At 31.1% G+C, this 22405-nt stretch overlaps 2 protein-coding genes across 2 annotated transcripts; one reads left to right on the forward strand and one right to left on the reverse strand.

The window, feature by feature from the left end:
• Positions 1–955: 955 nt before the first annotated feature.
• Positions 956–3180, forward strand: LOC112535252 (ankyrin repeat-containing protein ITN1). The gene is made up of 2 exons (XM_025157741.2): positions 956–1871; positions 1974–3180. The coding sequence occupies exons 1-2, from the start codon at positions 1266–1268 to the stop codon at positions 2943–2945; spliced, it is 1578 nt and encodes a 525-aa protein (XP_025013509.2). The 5' UTR covers positions 956–1265; the 3' UTR covers positions 2946–3180.
• A 7051-nt stretch (positions 3181–10231) lies between these two features.
• LOC8284681 lies at positions 10232–11813 on the reverse strand. The gene is made up of 2 exons (XM_015720638.3): positions 11452–11813; positions 10232–11346 (listed from the first exon to the last, which is right to left on the reverse strand). Exon 2 carries the CDS (start codon positions 11098–11100, stop codon positions 10384–10386), a length of 717 nt encoding a protein of 238 aa, XP_015576124.3. The 5' UTR covers positions 11101–11346; positions 11452–11813; the 3' UTR covers positions 10232–10383.
• Between the last annotated feature and the right edge of the window lie 10592 nt (positions 11814–22405).

Genomic DNA, 22405 nt, shown 5'->3' on the forward strand with positions numbered 1-22405 from the left:
AAAGAAATAATATTTTTGTAATATTATACTTTTTTTTTTATAATATGGCTTACAAGATTTTATTTGAGTTTATAAAAATATATTAAAAAATGATCATTTTTCATAAATTATTGACTTGCATACAAGCAATTATATTTTTGTATGTAATATGGGTTACAAAATTTTATTTGAAAAACACATAAAAAGTTAGCAATTCAATTTGTGATTATGAAAATTTCACTAATTTCTATAAATTTATCAATTTTCTTTTTAAATTATTGACTTATACAAAAGTAATCATATTTCATGATATCATATACTTTCTTTTCAATAAGTAATAAAATTTATAAAAAATAATTTAATTTATAAAAAAATATGAAAATGATAGTTATTTTTATAAAATATAAATTTATCTTGTAATTATGAAATTTTAGTATTTTTATAAGTTTATCAATTTTTTTATAAATTATAACTTACAAAAAATAATCTAATTTAAAATAAATTGTCATTTTTTGTAAGATATAAATTCATTTCGCGGCTACAAAAAGTTTTATTATTCTCCATAAATTTATCAATCTTTCATAAATTATAACTTATAAAAATAAATTTAATTGTCAAAAAAGTATAAACAAGATTGTTATTTTCCGTAGAATAGCGATTCATTTTGTGATTATAAGAATTATTATTATTTTTTTATAAATTTATCAATTTTTTTTGTAAATTATAGTGGTGAAGTAAAAATAAATTTATGGAAGAATTCAACTAATTACCACTCACTTTAGATATAAATTTTAACAGACAAGATTGAACATATTTATAAATCAATAGTCTTTAAAATACAGTCAAATTACTTTGTTTTAAACAAAGTAACATTAGAAGCCACCTTTGTAACAATAGGTCAATAGAAATAACTTGTAGGTTAATATTTCTTTCGTCCTATGAGAATGAAATGAATCAATTCCTAATTCCTAAAGCTTTTATATAATTAAATAATCAAACAAAGTTTAATCTAAAAGTTTTGGAAATTTAATTTACCATTAGATGTTAGGTTTACATTAAAACCAAACTATCATAAGAAATTGCAAGTTGTACTAAAACCCTTTCTTAAATAGATTGACTTGACTATAGAGAGAGTCTAACTACATTTTGCCCACCAAAGGTTCAACTTTCAGCTTGAATTCCACTACGTAAAAACAATACATATATATCTTCATATATAATTCCCAAGCGAAACACACATCCGATATCACCATTTGCATCGTCTTCGATTTCAAGAAACCGACGAAATGTCTGTAGCAAACCTGAGCACCTCAGTCGAAACCGACCAGCTGATGATTCTTTGCAAAGTATCATTGAGAGGGGATGTGCCTGCCTTAGAAGCATTGCTTCAAGAAGATGAGCTCATTCTTGATAGGGCCTCAGTTACATGCTTCCATGAAACTCCCTTACACATAGCTGCAATGCTTGGTCACCTCCATTTTGCCCGAGCACTTCTTAGTCGAAAGCCTAAACTTTCCAATGAATTGGACTCTCATCGTCGGTTGCCTCTTCACTTGGCTTCCGCAGAGGGCTATCTCGATATTGTGAAAGAATTGTTAGATGCAAGTCCTGACGCCTGCTCTGCTCGTGATCAAGAAGGCAGAATCCCGCTGCACTTGGCAGCTATAAAAGGAAGAATTGATATTATGAAAGAACTGCTCAGAATTTGTCCAGATTCAATGACCGAGAAACTGGATCATGGAAAGACAATCTTGCACTTGTGTGTAGAATATAACCGGCTGGAAGCTCTAAAGTTATTGGTTGAAACAGCAAGAGATGATGAGTTTGTTAATGCCTCAGATGACAATGGCAACACTATTTTGCACCTTTCTGCAATCCTCAAACAAGTGGAGGTATGTGTACCCTGCCAGTTTCTTTTCGGAATTACCAATTAGGATCCGCAGATTAATCTTTTCCCGATATTAAAAATCAATATATCCCTTCTTTCTGTGCAGACTACAAAATACTTGCTTTTGGAGACGAGCATCAAAACAAACGCAAATGCCTTGAACAGAAATGGTTTTACTGCACTGGATGCTGTAGAGCATAGCCCAAAGGATTCAAAAGGCCTGGAGATACAGATCATTCTTCTTGAAGCTGGTGTTCACAGGAACAGAGTCCTCAATAATCTCCCATCAACATTATCATCATCATCAGCAGCAGCAGCAAATGGATGCTATTTCATTAGAAAGTGCAAAATCATGGATAGATACTTCATAAATGTTGGCAAGCGGTTGGAAGAGGCACGCGGAAATATACTTGTAGCAGCTACTGTGACAGCTAGTATAACTTTCCAAGCTGGGATAAGCCCACCAGATATTAAAGCTGATGGGCAAAAGGACACAAATTTAGTTGCTCTTCCACCAGTTGCTCCTGAAAATTTTATTGACGGTCTTCAATATTTGACCCGCCGGGGTTCAGATTTAACTTTCTGGTACTACAACACCGTCTCTTTGATGCTCTCCCTTGTATTGATCCTGTTGATGCTTAGTGGAATCCCTTTCAGAAATAAATTTTCAAGAATTTTCCTAGTAGTAGTCATGTGCTTCACTGTCCTATACATATCACAAGCCTATTTCTTTGCTGCGGCGTTGCACTTTCCGGAGCAGTATCAGTGGCATAGTGCAGCAGGGCTATCATTGTTGGTAATTGCACTTACAGTTCCTTTATTGTTTTACTCAATAATATTGTTACATGTCGTTGCCTCTCTGATCTACCTGGTTCGGATGATCTGGAAATTTATCTGTAGATTAAGTCAAAACGCATTGCGTTTTATTAGGAGTGTTTTCTGTAGCTGGCATAATTCAAGTTATTCGGTTCAGGATAAGAAGGTTCACAGGTTTTGGTGTAAGATTAGGAACAAGAACAGAGAATTACAGGACCAGCAAACCACAACCTCGGGAGAACAAATTAATAGCTTGATTTAGGACTGAGCCTGTTTATGTATTTGTGATATTGCATGACTTTCTTATTAGTACTAGACAAGAATTTTCCCTGTTCAAGTTAAACACAAGAATTTTCTCCAATGCTATTATGACCTGAATGCCAAAAACATGAGCGTGATAGCGATGGCCTGCGCTAGAAGCCACACATAACTTGTCCTTGAGAGGAAATTCACCAACAACCAAACCTATGACGCAGTGTGATGCATACAAAGCCACGCCATTGCACTTCAGGAAATTAATGTAAATGTCTGGTAGGCATAGGCTAGAACGGAAGTCCAAGGTTCGCATACATTTTTATCATTGCATGCACATGAGATATCTGTAAATTCTTTTTCCCAAATTTTTCCAAAAAGAGAAATCGATCTTTAAAAGTTAAAAAGTAATGGGTTTTGGGTTAAGAATTAAAGTTCAGAAAGTTAGATTAGATAGCATTATAATTGATATTAAAAAAGTGGCCAAAGGAACAAATTGGACCTTAAATTAAACTATATAACGTCTTTTTTTCCCATTAGAACTCTAACCTTTAGAGTTGGCACAAATTAACTACTCTCTTAACAAAGTCTCGAATGTCTATTAGTTTTAGATGACATGAACGTATAGTACCATTTTTATAGTTAGAAAATAATAAAAACAACAAATATAGGACTTCCACCTACTTTCTTATTGATTGAAATGATGATGTGATAATTAAGGTTATTGATTCTATTCCATTCCGATTGGAATGTCTCATTTTATTATCTTTTTTTTTCTTCATATCGATGAAAATTTCAACCATTTTAGATTAGAACGACCGAAATTGGGATAAAATGTCTATTCCGGTCGAAATTAACAAAATAGACTGAGATGAAATAACTTTATAAGAAATAAAATTATATCATTTAACTGAATCTAAATACTTATTAATATTTTATTTTAGTATTAAAGAGAGAATAATTAGTAAGAATTTACATAACAAAATGGTACGAGATCTTTTGTATTCTATTAATTAGTTAAAAAAACATATTACAAGTAAAGATTATATGATTAGTGTCATATTAACATACATAATACAATTTGTAGAAAAAAATAAAAAATTTAAAAAATATAAACGGTGAAACGGAGAAGACGATTATGTACAATGAAGAAAGAGAGATGGTGTTTTGATCCCTCTCTAGAACATGTTATTTATTTTAATAACTTTGCTTTAGTAAATTTCTATTAGACCCTCAAGTTTATTTTATTTGGTCATATAAAGTTAATATTTGTGGAAAAAATAATTGTTATAGATTATTACTTCTACAATATTCTATATTAAAAAATAATTGTTATAGATTATTACTTCAAATTTATATCTGTGACAATACAAATTGTCATAACATAAGAATTTTCTGTCTTAAAAATTTTCCTCCAAAATTTTTTATATTAAGTTTTGCCGCTAAATACAATTATGATGAATCAATATTTATTGTCACTAAATGTCAACAATGGTAACGAATAGCGATGTCACTAAATTTTTCAACTAATTACTGACAAAATATGATATCGTCATTAAAAGAAATATTTTGTGAGACTAACCATCATCATCAATAACCATCAATTTGCACTAAACGATTTCCCTCCAGAGTTTTGGTGCACAATTCCACCTCTAATAACGAAAGTGACAAAAAACTTCAATTTGTTATAATATATACAATATAGTGACAATATAATATATTAACAGTAATAAAAATAAAAATCGTCATAAAATAAAATGTTACACTGACGATTGTGTATTTCGTAATTTTTAGTTAATATATTGTCACGAGATTTAATATGTGGAAAAAAATTCGTCATAAAAAGTGTAATTTCTTGTAGTGTAAGCATAATAGAGGAGATTAAGTACTTTCTTGGACTTCAAATTAAGTATTTGCTGATGAAGGGATTTTCATCAATCAAGCGAATACATCAAAGACTTACTCAAAAAGTTTGGTATGAAAAAAGCTAAGCCAAGCCAAGCCAAGCCAAGCCAAGCAAGACTCTAATGAGCACAACAATCAAACTTAATAAGGATGAAAGTGGAAAGTCATTTAAGTTTCAAAAACTCTCTCCAACATTCAAATGTCAATTGATCAAGCTACAAAGGTTGGAAATAAGTTGGAGGAGCTAAATTATCCACTCTTCAAATCTTGCCACAAAAAATGGAGAATTATACATCAAGTTTTTATCATACTGAGGGGAGTATAATAAACCCTCACTTATGTTTTATATCTTATAATTGAAGTGTTTAAATATACATTCTCATTCTCTAAGGTTTCAAATGATCACAGGATTAACTGATATTTATTTCATCATATATTTATAAAATGGTCAAAATCATTCTTCATATTTTATAGAAATTCATAGTTTATGCCAAAAGTTATGGTTTGAGGGGAGATATATTTTTAGTTATGCAAATATCACCTTTTTAAAGGGGAGTACATATATCATGAAGATCCTCAAGTCACAAAAAAATTGGAATATACATGTATCTTTTGATTTCGTAAATCCATTTTAAATTATTGTATTTATAATATTTACACTTTATGTTAGTGACTCTTTTTTGAGTGATTCTAAAAAGAGAGAATTATTTTGAGTACTGCATCAATGTTTAGGCATTATCAAAAAGGGGGAGAATATTGATTCTAATGTTTCATCTGTGATCTTGATGGTGTAAAATATTATTACCACTAACAATATTGTTTAGTTTTATTGTTGTTAGTATGTACTCTTTTATTGCCATTACTGCAATGAAGCAAATATATTCAATGTTTGGAGTATGCAAGATAAAGATGGAGATATAAGCATGAATGTTGATTCAAGAGTTAAAGTTTTGAAGACTTGAGTCAATATAAAAATCAAGATAAAATCATGAAGTAATAAAGATGAAAAGAGTGATAGAGCATATAAAGGTAATCCAAAGAGCATGTGAAGGCAAGAAACTCATACGAGCAAGGATGATCTCTGTGAGAGTAAAACGGTTGCTGAAGTTTAAAGAATAAACTGTACTACTTGAAAGAGTTTACGAGGACAAGCCATATATGAATGGACAGCTACATCAGTCTACTTTCAGAAAAAAAAAATTAGTATAACTTTTGGAGCTTGAAAAATAGAGTTTTGAATTTTTGAGTGAATTATGCTCAAGCTGTCAGATTGTATTGCAACAGATAAAGTCAATTAGAATTAATGGCATTATTTCTACAAGAAGAATTTTAATATATCTTTCTTTAGATTTATAGCCTTGAAAGTCTAGTTTCATATGGAAAATTTCTTACATCAATCCAAGGTGTATGGAAAGCGCAACGGCCAAAATACTGAAGTATGTCCAAACTGTCAAGACTATATGAACAATAAAATGTTCTGATTTTTTGGGATATGAAGATGGTTGATTTTCCAGTTTCTCAAAACTATAAAATTGTAGTAGATTGAGCAAAGTTTCTGAAAAAATAATTTATCATTTAGAGTTGTATAGCTCTAGATTTTGAGTTTTGAAATGGTTATGCTTGGGCATAAAATTCACACCCATGACTAAAAAGCAGAAAATTGGCAGAAGCATTCACGGCTTGCGTTCATAGCCATGGAAAAGGTTCTTCGGGCTCGTGAACAATTATTGACGGTAGTGAACACTTGGAAAACCAGTTTTTAGAGCAATTGAAGTGAAGGAATTATAGGCGTTGCATCCTTCACAGTTGTAAAATCTTATTCATGCCTGTGATACCTTTTAAACAACTATAACTTCATTTTAAAGGGGATAACAACTAGTTCTTGCTTGGAGCTATAAATACTCATTTAGGACATAGAATACAAAGATTCTTGAATTCTCTAAAGTGCATATACAAGTAAAATACTTCCAAACATCAATGTGAGAATAAATCATCATCATACCACCCTCTTGTTCTTCATTCTTTAGATTGAAACAATTTGTGTGAGAGTAGTGAACTCACTTTACTTTTATTCTTGAGCTTATTTATAGAGAGTAAGTTGGGTTTTTATTGTAACATGGTTAAAACATCTTTCTAACAAGATTCAAGGCCGAATCTTGATTGGGTTGTTTAGAAAACATCATAATACTTTCTAAACACTTTCTTAGGTAAAGAGAGTTGGGGTAGAAAGAGATTAAGTTTGTTTTCTTGTAATGGTTTGAGTATTAACCATAAAAAGATTCTTGGTTTGAGTGTTAGCCATTGAAATACTTGTAAGAAGTTTGAGTGTGAGCTTAGAAACACTTGAGTTTGATCTTGCACCCATAAAAGGATCATTGATATTGAAAATCTCAAGTGAAGCTTGAATATTAGATGTAGACCGAACCACTGCAGATTCTTAAGTTTGATTTTCTCTTCCTTAAGCTCTTTTATTTTACTTGTGTTTATCTTATTGCTTGTATTCTCATATTGGATTGGTTAATTACTTCCACTAATATTTGGTTTTAATTCTCAAGTCATTCGAAGCAAAAAAATTTAGTTGAAATTAATTTTGTAAACAACCAATACACCCTTTTTTGGTTGCCATAAGATATTTCATTTTAATTAGTTATATCTTTCTTGTAGAAAAATTTAGATGTATTAAAAACACTTTTTTTATTTGTTTAATATTACTATGTAGTTTATTTTTAACTATTTAAATAAAATAAATTGTTAAAAATTATTATTCTTATTAAACAGTAAAATTAAACTATATTAAAAATAAAAAAAATAGAGCACGAAAAAAGAATATTAATTAATTATTTTAATTGATACTAAATATTTTAATTGATATTAAAATTAATTTATGCTAAAAATAAGATTTTATTCTTAATAATAAAATATATTTTGGATAAGTTTGATATTTAATAATAAATTTAAGAATCAAACTGTAATTTTAAATTATTAGTTTAGTCCTACAACTAACATAGTAAGAAATAGTAGTTAGTTCTATTAAAATTTAAGGAGGTTTTGATATAATAAAAAAATGCAGGAACATATTTGTATATTGGAATAAATATCTCTATCTTGGCCTATTGAGTTTTTTTAAAAAACATTTATTTGTTAAAATTATTAAGTATTAAAAACATTTTAAATTTTAATAAAATTAACTTCTTTTTTTTTTTTGTGTTAGTTGAACAAATTATTAAATCTCATGCCAGTATCCTAATATACAAAAGCTATGAGATTAAATAGTATATACATAACAAATGAATTGGACAAATAGTATATTTATTCTTATACGTTTAATATTTAAAAATTTATATGTATATAAGTTTAGTAATTATAACAAAAGAAGTTTAACAAAAGACATAATGGTAAAATTAGAATCACATTCATTATTTTAGGAATCTTTCTTATTAGAGTTTTTAATATTTTAAGTTTTTTAATATCATCATTTAACGTATTAAATAAATAAATAAGTTTATAATAAAAATCTTTTACAATTGCATAATAGAAATTAAATAAGATTTTGAATTATATTTTACATTCATTAAGTTAAATCAATTTGACATGACTTATTTTTACTTATTGTAGATTCGTATGGTTGTCAATATAATTATATTTTTCGCATCATCTTTTTTTTAATTCATTTCTCTCATCATCTTATAATAATTTTTCACGTCAATATAGAATATAATTTTTATACAAAATAAACAATCTCAATTTAGCTGGACAAAAAATTCAGCTAATTTTATACTCTAATGAACTCTTAGAACAGAATAAGCTTCTGAATTGCCAATTTGCAATTTATTTTCAGTGTGTATGGAAGATATACTATTGTAAGACATTTGTTCTTCTGATTAAAAAAAAAAAAAAAAGGCATAAGGTACGAAAGAAAAGCCCCTAAATCAATTGGAGATGTGCAATTAAACCCTCGTACTTCAAAATGGCTCAATATCATCTTTAAAAGATACAAATAAACCCAAAATTACTAACACTTTTTACTCCATTAGGAATGTGGTACACTAAAAATACAAACCACTAATATTATGACATCTAGCTCTTTTTTCTTTTAAAAAAATAAAAATAAAAAAATAATTAGATTCTCTTTTAAAAAAATAAAAAGATAAATATCAACTTCAACTGATCGCCACCAACCGCCCCTACAAGCCAGTCACCACTATCGTATTCTCAATCAGTAATAATAATAGTAGGTCTCATCATTGCAAGGCCATTTTCTCACCATCACTATTGTACCGCCCTCACCTTCGCCACTGCTACCATTCACTTGCCTCGCCCTCGTCGTTGCCGTTGTTCATCGCCATTACTACCACTCATTGCCCTCGCCACCGATGTTGTTCATCCTTGTCGAGCTTTTCTTGTTTCACTTCCTGGCAATGCTGTTTCTGCAAAAGGCGAGCATTGGAGGTTGCTTCTCTAGTAAGTCAGCCTCCTCTTTATTCCAAGGACCTTCTGGATCAGCATCCAATTGGATTTTGAATGGTTCACCCAACTAAAATTGCTAAAAGGCAGCCAATTTTGGATGCTTTATATTCAACCAATTTTATTTTGATTGATTATGTTTTATTCTTGAAACATGGTGATTGATCAGTGTAATCAGTTTTATTAGGGATTGGAGGAATAATTGAAGAAGAAGAAGATGGAAGAGAAAAGTTATTTTGTTTATTTATTTATTTTAGTATTTTAATTAATTTTTTAACAAAAAAGAAAATATAGTGTTTGCAAGCAAGTGAGGGTTCCGCTGACAGAGGTTCTACTTTGACTCTTTTCCTATTTTTCAGTGGTTTGTGATTGATTGTACTTGTGATTCTTGGTTTATGTGGTGAATGTCTATGGTTTGAATGCTTATTGTTTGGATTGCTTTGCTTGATTGCGCGCGGCTCAGGATAATCAGGAGAGTGACTGGGATTTCATCACCCGGATTCACTCCGTAGAGCCTGAAAGTCTTCCCCTGACTCAAATCAGATCATTGCCCACTCTTGATCCAAACTTTCCTTAAAAGCGCCACCTTCCGGCCGTTTTAAAAAGAGAGATTTTGGCTTCCTATCTTCATGTCCGATAGTCTCTGCTGTTGAAGCCGTTGAGAATCGCCTAGTTGACACTACCGGATCAGCATCAGCTAACTCTTGTCATTGTGCGATTGGTTAACATTTTAAGTAGACCCATTATTTACTGATATTCTAATGGTGTTAGAATTTTGGAGTTATTTGTACCTTTTAAAAAAAATTGAAAAGTGATATCAAGCTATTTTGAAGTATGAGGACTTAATCGCACATCTCCAATTAGTTTAGGGGTTTTTTTGTACCTTAATACCAAAAAATTACTAGTAAATAGACAGCTACTCAGTACATAAATACACTCATAATAATTTATGCATACCACAATAATTAGATACACTTCAAACTCATAATATCATAATAGTATTACAGAAAATTCTAGTAGTGCAGTACTATAATGAGCTAATCATGCAATATTTCAAACTTGATGAAACATGCTCAGTCCTAAATCAAGCTATTCATTTGTACTCCCGAGGTTGTGTTTTCCTGTTCCTGCAATTCTCTATTCTTGTTCCTAATCTTACACCAAAACCTGTGAACCTTCTTCACTGTGAACCGAATCATGCCAGCTATAAAAAGCACCCCTAACCAAACCCGATTCATTTTGACTTTTGATCGAGTGATACATTTCCAGATCATCCGAACCAGGTAGATCAGAGAGGCAACGACATGTAACAATATAATTGAGTAAAACAATAAAGGAACTATAATTGCAATTACCAACAATGATAGCCCTGCTGCACTATGCCACAGATACTTCTCCGGAATGTGCAACGCCACAGCAAAGAAATAGGCTTGTGATATGTATAGGACAGTGAAGCACATGATTATTACTAGGAAAATTCTTGAAAATTTATTTCTGAAAGGGATTCCACTAAGCATCAACAGGATCAATATAAGGGAGAGCATCAAAGCGACGGTGTTGTAGTACCAGAAATAATCTGAACCCCAGGGGGTAAAATATTGAAGACCGTCAATAAAATTTTCAGGAGCAACTGGTGGAACAGCAACTAAATTTGTGTCCTTTTGCCCATCAGCTTTAATATCTGGTGGGTTTATCCCAGCTTGGAAAGTTATGCTAGCTGTCACAGTAGCTGCTACAAGTATATTTCCGCGTGCCTCTTCCAACCGCTTGCCAACATTTTTGAAGTATCTATCCATGATTTTGCACTTTCTAATGAAATAGCATCCATTTGCTGCTGCTGCTGATGCTGATGATAATGTTGATGGGAGATTATTGCGGACTCTATTCCTGTGAACACCAGCTTCAAGAAGAATTATCTGTATCTCCAGGCCTTTTGAATCCCTTGGGCTATGCTCTACAGCATCCAGTGCAGTAAAACCATTTCTGTTTAAGGCATTTGCGTTTGTTTTGATGCTCGTCTCCAAAAGCAAGTATTTTGTAGTCTGCACAGAAAGAAGGGATATTTTGATTTTGATTAATATCGGGAAAAGATTAATCTGTGGATCCTAATTGGTAATTCCGAAAATAAACTGGCAGGGTACACACACCTCCACTTGTTTGAGGATTGCAGAAAGGTGCAAAATAGTGTTGCCATTGTCATCTGAGGCATTAACAAACTCATCATCTTTTTTGGAGATGTTTTCTCATATTGAAATATATACCCCTCTTTCGTGGTTGTTTTCTAATATGGAAGCATGTAACTGAGGCCCTATCAAGAGTGAGCTCATCTTCTTGAAGCAATGCTTCTAAGGCAGGCACATCCCCTCTCAATGATACTCTGCAAAGAATCATCAGCTGGTCGGTTTCGACTGAGGTGCTCAGGTTTGCTACAGACATTTCGTCGGTTTCTTGAAATCGAAGACGATGCAAAATGGTGATATCGGATGTGTGTTTCGCTTGGGAATTATATAATGAAGATATATATGTATTGTTTTATGTGGCTGAGAGGTGAACCTGGGGAATCTTGGGGGCCTAAACGTGGCTGTACTCTCTATAGTCAAGTCAAGTCAATTTATTTATTTATTTTATTTTTAAGACTTTGGAATGAGTTTTAATATCTATGATATTTTTTAATTTATTAAGTAATATTAATTATATATTTTTCTATCAATCTAGTCTTTTAAATACAAAGAAGTTTTAGTACAATACAGAGCTGATTTGCATATTACACTAAAAATTAGAAAGTAAATAGTATAGAACTATATTTATTTTTTGATTATTTAACAAAATTTCTAATGAGAGAAGTTTTTAATATAAAATTATAAAATAAAATATTAAAATATTTAATTTTTAAATGTTTAGAAGTAAGTAGTGTAATATAAAAAAATATAAAGAGTATATAATAATTATTCTAATGTTTAGAAGTAACTTAAATATCTATTAAAAAATTAAAATATTAAACTCACTAATCGATATAAATTTAAATACATAAATATATACTTAGCTTAATTTCTTGGAACAAAATATAATCACTAAATTTTTACCATTAAATTCTAAATAATTTCAATTATTTTTTTCTTTTTGATAGGGTTTAATAACGATAAATATTTGGGATGAAGGTCGGGCCACTCTAAATTTTAGAGGGTGCCAATATCCACATACAAAGATTAAAAAGAAGAAAAAGAATCCAATCATACGGCCACTAGATGCTTCGCCTGAAGGCTTTCTAGTTTAGTGGTATGAGATGAATTTAAATAGAGCAATAATAATGTGAATTGCTTGACGGTTGCATTTAATCATTATATACAAAGTTTTGTTGGGTTTTGAAATAGAAAGGGTAAAAACAGAAAGTCTCATATTTTTAGCTAAAAAAATCAGCATATCTCACATATGTTCTATATCAATGAATTTTCAACATTCAAAAACATAAAAATCTAACTTTAAATTTTTTTAAAAATAAATTAACATATCTTTATAACAGAAACTACGATCTCTTCAAACATTACTCCTTATTTCATCGGTACATAACCCACTTCCCTCTCTACTAACGACAGTTAATTTAAATCTCTAACTCATATAATACTATATAATCCTCTCTCAGATCAAGAGTTGTTCTCTTCATCAAAACTCAACACTTAGATAAGTCTATTCAGTAACAGATAAGAGGTAAGTTTCATATTTTTTAAGGTTTTTAGTTGTCATGAAAAATACATCTCCTAAATCACTAATATTCATTTGAATATGTTGTTTGGGTTTTTATTATATGATTTATAATACTATGATTATATGATCATTTTACATTTTTATATTCATTCATGATATTTGGGTTATCATCTCCTGAAATGAGATGTGGGATTATAAAGATAAAACTTAGAATTAAGATCTCTGAGGTTGAATCTAAAAATGATTAGGGAAAAAAAAATTTATATTATCTTCTTTGAACATTTTATACATTTATAATGAACGTTACTGTTGTTTAGTATGGGCGTTACTAAATCACTAATGTCCATTTATAAATGAATGTAATTATTCATGTTGTTTGGGCTATTATCTCCTAAAATGAACAAGTTTATATTGATTTCTTTGAACATTTTATGGATTTTAAATGAATATTACTATTATCATTGTATGAATATTGTATATTTATCCAATGAACATTCATCGTATTGCAAAATGTAAAATGGATATTTATATTATACATAATGAAGATTATACTATAGCATAATGATTATTTTTTTATTGAACGAATATTTTTCTGTTTGATTTTTATTCTAAATGACTACTATTTTAGAATAATGATTTTTATTTTAATGCGATCATGACAAAAGAAAATGCAAATAAAACATACTCCTAAATAAAAGAAAAGGAAAGCTAGAGAAGAAGAGAATACATCATCTGCAAAAAAGTAAAAGAAAGCTGCTCCAACTAAAACTAATGCCACATGGAATGAAATACTTTCAAAAGATATGAGTAAACGTAATCCTATAACTCCACAAAGAGAATAGCAATATGAACAGCAAAAGAGTAATTTTTCAAATAAAAATAGAAGCATGGATGATGCTGCTGTTGGTGAAAAGCAAAAAAAGGAAAAGAAAAAAAGAGTATACCAAACTAGATTTTATTACAAAAATATCATCAGCAGATTTGATAAAATTGATTGAGAGATTGTCCACAAAATAAAAGGAGGTTGTTCAACAGATTGAGTTTAGAAGTTTGTTGGACATGAAACTATTAGAATGTGATGCGAAATTAACTAAATTTCTCATCGAAAATTTCAACCATTACAGATGCAAAATAAAATTGCAAAGAGGTGAGCTTGCATTGAATGGAGAAGATGTTGTGTCTACAATGAATCTTCTTTGTGGAAATATAACAGTTTTTGAAGCAAGCAAGATGGTAAAAAATGAAAATTACAATCAGTTGTTAGAAAATTGGAGATTAAGATAGAATGTGACAACTGGAGATCGTGTCACAAGTAAAATGCCAAAAAAAATAATAAACAAAGGAGATTATGGAGGTGATTTCAAATGAGACTTCGTTATTTTCATTGTTTCTTCTATGATAAAGGGGTTCCAGAACAGGGAATGCAACTTCAAGATCTTGTAATCTCTCATTGAAGTACACAAAATAAAAGAGATAAATTGATGTCGTTACATCATCAACAGCCTGATGCATTCTATAGAAGATTAAAGGGGTTCCAGAACAGGGAATGCAACTTCAAGATCTTGTAATCTCTCATTGAAGTACACAAAATAAAAGAGATAAATTGATGTCGTTACATCACCAACAGCCTGGTGCATTCTGTAGAAGATTGGAAGAATAATCCAACATCTTTCTTTTATGGACCTGTCACTTTCTTACTGGTAAAATTTATTTTTTTTGATATTATTTATTCTCAAAAGTTAAAATGTTCAATAGTTCAAACAATATTGTTCATTAGCTTATCTTTTGTTATGTATTATGATGATATTTATATTTAAAATATTTGAATGTTTATTAACACCTCCATAAAATGTTCATTAACATGTTTTGAAATGTGCACACACTGTCTTTCATATTTATTTATTTATTAAAAAAATATTCATTAGCTTATCTTTTATTGTGTTGTGATTATAAAAATATTTATAATGTTTGAATGTCCATTAACGCGTCCATAAATATTCATTAATATGTTATGCAATGTGCATACACATTGTCTTTCGTGTTCATTTATCTATCAAAAAAATATTTATATCATATTTGCTTAATGTTTATTAAGAAAATGTTAAATGTATATAATAAAGTAGAATTTAAAGGAAGAGATGTTGATAGAAAATTTGCAGTACTATTGAATTGGGATAAAATAGTTGTTTTAAAAAGAGTGAAAAAAGAAATGGAAGAAGGCTCTTTTGGAAAAGGAAAGGTTTTATGAGCCTTAAAAAAAAATTCAGAAAAAAGAAAAGATGGAAGATAATGTTGCTGCTGATAATAACATTGGTCAAGAATCAATAGAAATTCTAGATAATATCAAAAAGGTAAATATTCATTACTTAGATATAATAGTATTCATGGATTATAGAATAAATATTCATTAATAGAAACTTTATCCATAGAAGTCTGTGGACAAAGTTGTTGTTGTACTGAAGAAAATGGCAAGTGCAGTAGTAAAGTTTGGAGAAGCTATGCTAGAAGTAGGAAGGGTAGAACCAGGAAATGATATTCTTAAGAACACTTTCAATTCTGTTTCAGAAATGTACAACTTGACAAGCTCTCAGAAAGAAAAACCAATTGCTTCAAGAAATCAAGATCAAGATGATGATTTCTTTAGTGATCCAGATTTTTTTGAAGTGGTAGCAGAGCTGAAAATGTAATTCTGAAACAGATAAAAGTTGCTGACCAACCTACATTTTTATTGGGGATTACGTTAGATGAAAAGAGTGGAGAAAATTAACCAAATGAAGAAGAGGTTGAAATGTTTAATAATGCTGCATTTCCTGATATTTCAAAACCTTCAGAACCAGCACAAGATCCACCACAAGAAAAAGGCAATGAACCACAAACACCAACTGCTGAAAAATAATCTATTAAAGATGGAAAAGTATTTGATGAGTATGATCATTAAATTTTAAAAATTTATTCATTAGTCATCTCTATAATGTTCATTTACTCTGTCATGAATGTTCATTAATTATTTCTGTAATGTTCATCTATTCTGTCATGAATGTTCATTACATAAATGTTAAATGTTCATTAATTATATGTTAAATGTTTATCATTGTTTAATAAAATATTCATTAACTCTGTGTAAAATACCTTTAACTTTTTTCTTGATGTTTATCTGTATATAATCTAGAATAAATGAAGAGTCAGAGTCAGAAATCGAGGATGTAAATAAAAGAATGAGATCAGTAAGGAAACACAAGCGCATTCCATTCAAGTTGAGGTCTCATTTTTGGACAAGATATAATTCAAAATTCACAGAAGTCACAGCAAGGGAGAGCTTAATATCAGAATATGCATTTATGGAGAATGATCAAAAGTTAGATTAATATTTAAGTATTTTAATTTCTTAAATTATATATAAAATATCACATCATCTAACTAATTATTTCTTTTATATATAGTGAATGTATGTTCAGATTTCAAAAATGGCTAGGTTTCCATGAAGATTTCAAGAGCCTGTGTGGAGATGAACAAGTCTTAGTAAATATTCTGGATATATGGAGTGGAAGAATGAATATGGAACATGGTTGAGAAAAGTATTCCAAGCACATTTAGAAGACTCTCTTTTCCACACAACTCTATGTAAATACATTAATAACAAAAAATTTAATTAATTGAAATTGTTCATTTACTGAACTGTTATACTTTAATTTTCTCAGCTACAATTGGAGAATCCAACAGAATACATGATCAAGAATTTGACAAGAGATGAATGTCAAAAAAACTTCAATAAAACAATTGATTCAAAACTGAGCTATTTACCAGAAAATACCTTGAGAGATGCAAAACTTGTAAGTAATTGGATAAATTCCTATCAAAAATTATAGTTTAATTTATTATAGATTCTTTATTTACATATACCAAATTTTATAGGTATTCTTTGTTTTTCTTCATGAAAATGATTACTTCCTCATTTGCTTCAACTTCATCAAAAATAAAATGCAATATATAGATAACAGGAGCCTCTCAAAAAAAATTTCATACTCTAAAAAGTATGGACATTGTCCAAAAACATTGGTAATAGTCATTACTTATTAGTTAAAATGTTCATAACCTATAATCAAGATGTTCATGAATTATAATTAAAATATTAATAATCTATACCGGTTATTGTATTTTTAGCATACAACATTTTAAAACTACATGGAAAAAAAGAATCCAAAAATAGGTGAAAGGGTGAAGAACTTCTCAGCGCATCTTGTCTAAAAAGGAGGTTTAAGGCATATAATAAAAAATTTAAAGCCCTTAGAACATGTTTATATTATCCAAATGAACAAGGTATCCTTGATTTTTCTTGGAATAGCTGTGAAGGTAGAGGAACTTATAGAAGACTTGTTAAAGAATTTATTAAAGAGTATGTGAATCGGGTAGCAAGGAAGACATCTAGTTATTCTATTGGTAAGTAAAATATATTATGATACTATATATTGCCAAAGATGAATTATGAATTTTCCGAGAAAGATAAGGATAGATTAGAAAAATCAATTCTTGTCCATAGAATAGTTTTGTAATTATTATCATGTTTATGTTGATAAAGTTTGTTATGTTTGAAACAATTTACATTTGAAGTATATTTGAAAGCATAGTTATATTCATAAAAACTTACATGACAGAGACGATGCCTATTATACCGTCGTTGCCTATTTATTAGGGTGGTGATATCATTTGTACTCCAATGGGTGCATTTTTTTTAATGGATATTCAAAAATGGTGACACTTGATGAAGAGCTAAATTTTGTCATATTGCTATACAACATAAAAAATATTTTGCAACTCACTCGCAATGCAGAAATTATTAAAATTTTATTTAGAGCACCATCTGTTAACTATGGCAAAAATTTAATATTTACAACATGTCAAATTTGGATGGAAGATGACATTGCGACTGTAACACCCGGAATTTTTATATATTTAATAATGAGTTTTTATTTAAGTTAATTTTAGCTTTATTTTCATTCGGTTTAATTGGAATGATTTAAATATAAATTTTGAATGTTCATGTTAGATAAATAAATGAGTTATTTTCCATATCCAATTAGTTTGATTTTTAAGGAGTTAATTAAGTAAACTATTTGAGAAATGATTATATTTTGGTTATTCAAATTTTTCCAAATGCATATTTATATAAGTAAAATTATATATTGGAAATTTATTTTGGAATAAGGATTGAAAGTATAATGTTATTTTTATGGGGTTTTAATGGAAATTTGTGAGCTTGGTATTTTTGTAAATAAATATGTCGATCAGGGGTATTTTTGTAATTGTGTATTTTCAATAATTCGGATTTGGCCCAAATTAAATAGTTAGGGGCTTAATTGAAAGGCTAAAAAGAAGTTTGGGGGTTCAATTGGAATTCTGCAGGATGAGATTGTAAGTAATTAAGGAAGTTGAGGGACCAAATTGTAATAAGGAAAAGTTCAGGGGCCTAATGTCGATATTGAAAGGAAAGAAATCGGGGAAGAAGAGAGGTCGGGAGAGTGAGGAGCGCGCAGAAGGAGTCGGCCAGGGGCGGCCAGGCGTCGGCCGGCGGCCCAGTGGCGATGGCGAGGAGGAAGATGATGAAGCTTCCTTGCCGCCGATCGACTCTCTCGCTCTTGGCCTTGTTTTGGCGGCAGTGCTCTGTGGTGGCCGGGAGACGGAAGATCCATGGAGAGAGAAAATGGAGGCAATGAGGTTTTTCAAATGAGCTCCGACGGAGGATGGACGATCGGAGGACATATCCCCGACTCTCCTCAAGCTTCGCGATGGCACCGGTTTGGTGGCGATCGGGGCTCCGTTTGTAAATCGACCACGAGATCGTCCGTAGAATTTCTCCGGATGATCGGGTGTCGGATCGAAAAATCGGGCGGGATCGTCATCGGCCAAGCGTCTCGGTAATTTTCTCTAGCCATTGATCTTGGAAATTCTTTGATTTAATTTGTGTGTCTATTGATTGTATTGAGTATTTGATGATATTTGTGAGTCAAAAATGATTGTTAGTCAGTTGCCTGCCTCGTATTTTGTGCTGTGTGGCGGAGTCGGAAAATAGTAAAGTTTGGGGACCCGACTCCCGTTGTTTAAATTGTTGGATATTTGGAGTGTTTTTCTGGCAGGTCCTGGACCCGTTTTTACGGGGGGTAATGTTCGTGTTGTAGGGGAGGTTCTGCCGGATTTTCGGTTGAATTCTCCCGAGTCGAGATTCTTAGACAGTCAGTCCTAGGAGTCTAGACCTAGGATTAATGATCGATTGTTTCAGTGTTTTGATAAATTGTTTTCCGTGATTAGATGATCTGTCTGTTCGGCTCGCTCCAACTGAGGCACCGGAGCAGAGCTAGGAGGTCGCCCAATTCTGTGAGTTAAAGTCATTTAATCATTGCACTATTGCTAAGTTTGATTTTAATATGCTATTTTGGAAGTTTATGCTTAATTTGGTTATTAGTATCGCAATGTAAATAATTTTACTGGATTATTAATTAATGAAGATAATATAAGTATTATTATAGTAATGTTATAATAATACCAAATATAATCAGTTTTCCACATGAGTTGCCTGATGTCTTACTCTTAATTGTTAATTGTTATTTTGATATGGTTGAATGATTTCATTATACAATGATATTTATTATATGTGATGATTTCGATTTGGGGATGTGGCTTTCAGAGAACATGCCGCCCCGATGGGTTACATCGGACCGGTAATGATCATGGACATGTAATCAGATTTTTATGGGTTTGCCTTGGTCGAGCATGGCTCTGGGCTGATTTGTGTAAATTCGTCGGAGGTAAGGTCCCTGGTCGAGCATTGCTCTCGTCTTATTGGATTAAGAGAGCCAAAATGGCTGTTAGAATTTGGGGTTAGGGTTCTACTGAGCCACTCGTCCCGTAAAAGTAAAAATATATTTTTATTTATTCATTTATTTATTTATTTATTATGGTATGATTATAATATGGATTGTATTTACGTGCATGGTTGATATATTGATTCGAATGATTAATATTTTCTGTGAAGAAAGTAATAGGGTATGATTATAGTATGATTGATATTTATGTGCATGGTTTGATATACTGATTTGAATAATCTATGTTTTCTGAGAAGAATGCAATAGTCCCCAGATTATTTGATTTTAACTCACTCTCGAGACTGACAGTCTCGTTTTTACTGTTTTTCAGATTCGTGACTGTTAGTCCTCTCGCGACTCTTATTCAGTAACCCGACTCCTTCATCATCGGGTGATGTATTTGATTTGGTATGTAAATTGGTAAATCTTATATTCTCCGCAGTAGTAATTAGTAGATGTATCAGTTGTAAATTTTATGAGTTTCGGGTCTCGCCTAATTTTTCTGGCAGACCGAAGTATTTATGTAGAATGTAGCTGTTAAGATAATTTATGATTTTAATAATATAAATTTGAGATGAGATTTGTTTAAGTCAGTGAGTGTCAGGCTTACTACGGGTTTCGGTGGCCTTAAGCCTACCCATTCCTTAGTGCCGGTCACGGGCCCACGGGTGGGGTCGTGACAGCGACTATCCATCACAATGTTCAGAGTTGCAATTTTTAGAGTTATTTGTCGAATATAACAATGGTAGATCTATAGAACAAGTAGTGTAACCAGCTAAACCTCCATACCATAATTTTAGTAAAATGGGTGGTTGTAGTTAGAACTTAACTAACGATTTGAATGATAACGAGGATGAGGATGTAGATGACGATTCAGATGATGATTAAAATTCTGAGACTGAATATAACGCGAATAATGAGGAGGATGAGGATGGTGGTAGTTGTGAAAATGAAACAATAGATGAGGACGATGAAGAAAACTACTATAATGAGGATGAAGAAGATGATGACAATATGAAAATAGCATTGTATGACCATATTGGTACAAGTTCACAAAGCTTTGAAAGTATGAGTGAACAAATGTATCCGAACTTATTTAAAAGTGTCAATATAGAAGAGATGACTCTCCCTCGCGATGGATCAAATGTAGATGGTGTTCTATGGGATCCGTCATCTAAATTTCATACTGCCATGTTCTTTGGATCAAGAGATACAGTTACAGCAGCTGCAAAAATATACTCAATGAGAGTACGCCGACAATTTCAAAGTTCGAAAATGAAAAACAACAGCATTACAATAATTTGCAATCGTTCGGAAAGCTGCTCATAGAGATTACGTGTAACAGCAAAGAAATCGAGTGGATTTTGGGAGATTACTAGATATAATAGCCTATAGATATGTAGTGTCCCTGCTGAATCACAAAATCATAGAAAATTTGACTCATCTTTGTTACCAGGGTATCTTCAAAATATGCTAATCGAACAACTAGATATTAAAGTGAAAGCTATACTAGCACATTTAGAAGAAAGATTTAGTATAACAGCAACATATAAGAAGGTATGGAAAGCAAAGCAAAAGGCTATTGCTAATGCTTTCGGAGACTGGGATGAGTCACATAAGAAACTCTGCGACTTCATGCATGCTGCAATGACCTTGAATAGGGGGTATGTATGGGACATTGAAAGTGAGAAGTATTGCATGAATAATCGCTGATTCGTGGCATCAGACAGTTTAAGAGGATTTTTTTGGTCATACAAGCTCTAGATTGAAGGATTCAAGCATTGTAAACCTGTGTTGTATATTGACGGTACGTTCTTGTTTGAAAAATACAAGAGCATATTGCTTACTGCTGAAGCAATAGATGGTAATAACAAGATATTACCAGTTGCCTTTGCTATTGTTGAAAAGGAAAGCAAGGATAACTAGGAGTCTTTCATGATGATGGTTTGATATCATATATGTGTTGATCGAGATGATATTTATGTTATTTTGGATTGTGATATTGGTATAAAATATGCAATGTCACATCAATTGTAGTGTTAAAATCCGCATCGGTATTGCATACGTCACATTGCCAGCAACTACAACACAAAATTCAAGAATCTGGAAATGAAAAAAGTTGTTGAGAAAGTAGGTGCGTTATATTTTTGTAATTATGTGCAATGGAATTAACATGTTCTATCTTCTTGGTCATAATAGTATTTCCGTAATCACACTTTAACCTCTGAAATAGGTCGAGAACATCAAACGAGAAAATTTAATAGGTAGATGAAGAAAATCAAAGTTAGGCATCTGAAAGCAGCTATATGGCTTGATAAACTATGATGCATGGGTCTGTTTTTGAAGTTGGTCGACATGTTTAAAAAGCACCTAATGAAGTATACTTATGCAATTGCTGAAGGTTATGTATATACTGATTTTTGCATCGAGGTATTGGAGCATCGTGTGCAGAAGGCAAATGGTCATCAAGTTAGAACCTTTAATAGGGAGACTGGTGTGTGCTCGATTATTATTGCTATAACAATGCACAATGGGAAGGCGG

This window comes from Ricinus communis, chromosome 8 (genome assembly GCF_019578655.1).
Source record: "Ricinus communis isolate WT05 ecotype wild-type chromosome 8, ASM1957865v1, whole genome shotgun sequence".
In the NCBI taxonomy this organism is placed as follows: domain Eukaryota; kingdom Viridiplantae; phylum Streptophyta; class Magnoliopsida; order Malpighiales; family Euphorbiaceae; genus Ricinus; species Ricinus communis.

Bases quoted from the DNA above. Each gene is read 5' to 3' on its own strand.
- LOC112535252 (XM_025157741.2), top strand. From the start codon at position 1,266: ATGTCTGTAGCAAACCTGAGCACCTCAGTCGAAACCGACCAGCTGATG. The intron at 1,872-1,973 runs GTATGTGTACCC...CTTTCTGTGCAG, and splicing joins CAATCCTCAAACAAGTGGAG to ACTACAAAATACTTGCTTTT.
- LOC8284681 (XM_015720638.3), bottom strand. From the start codon at position 11,100: ATGGATAGATACTTCAAAAATGTTGGCAAGCGGTTGGAAGAGGCACGC.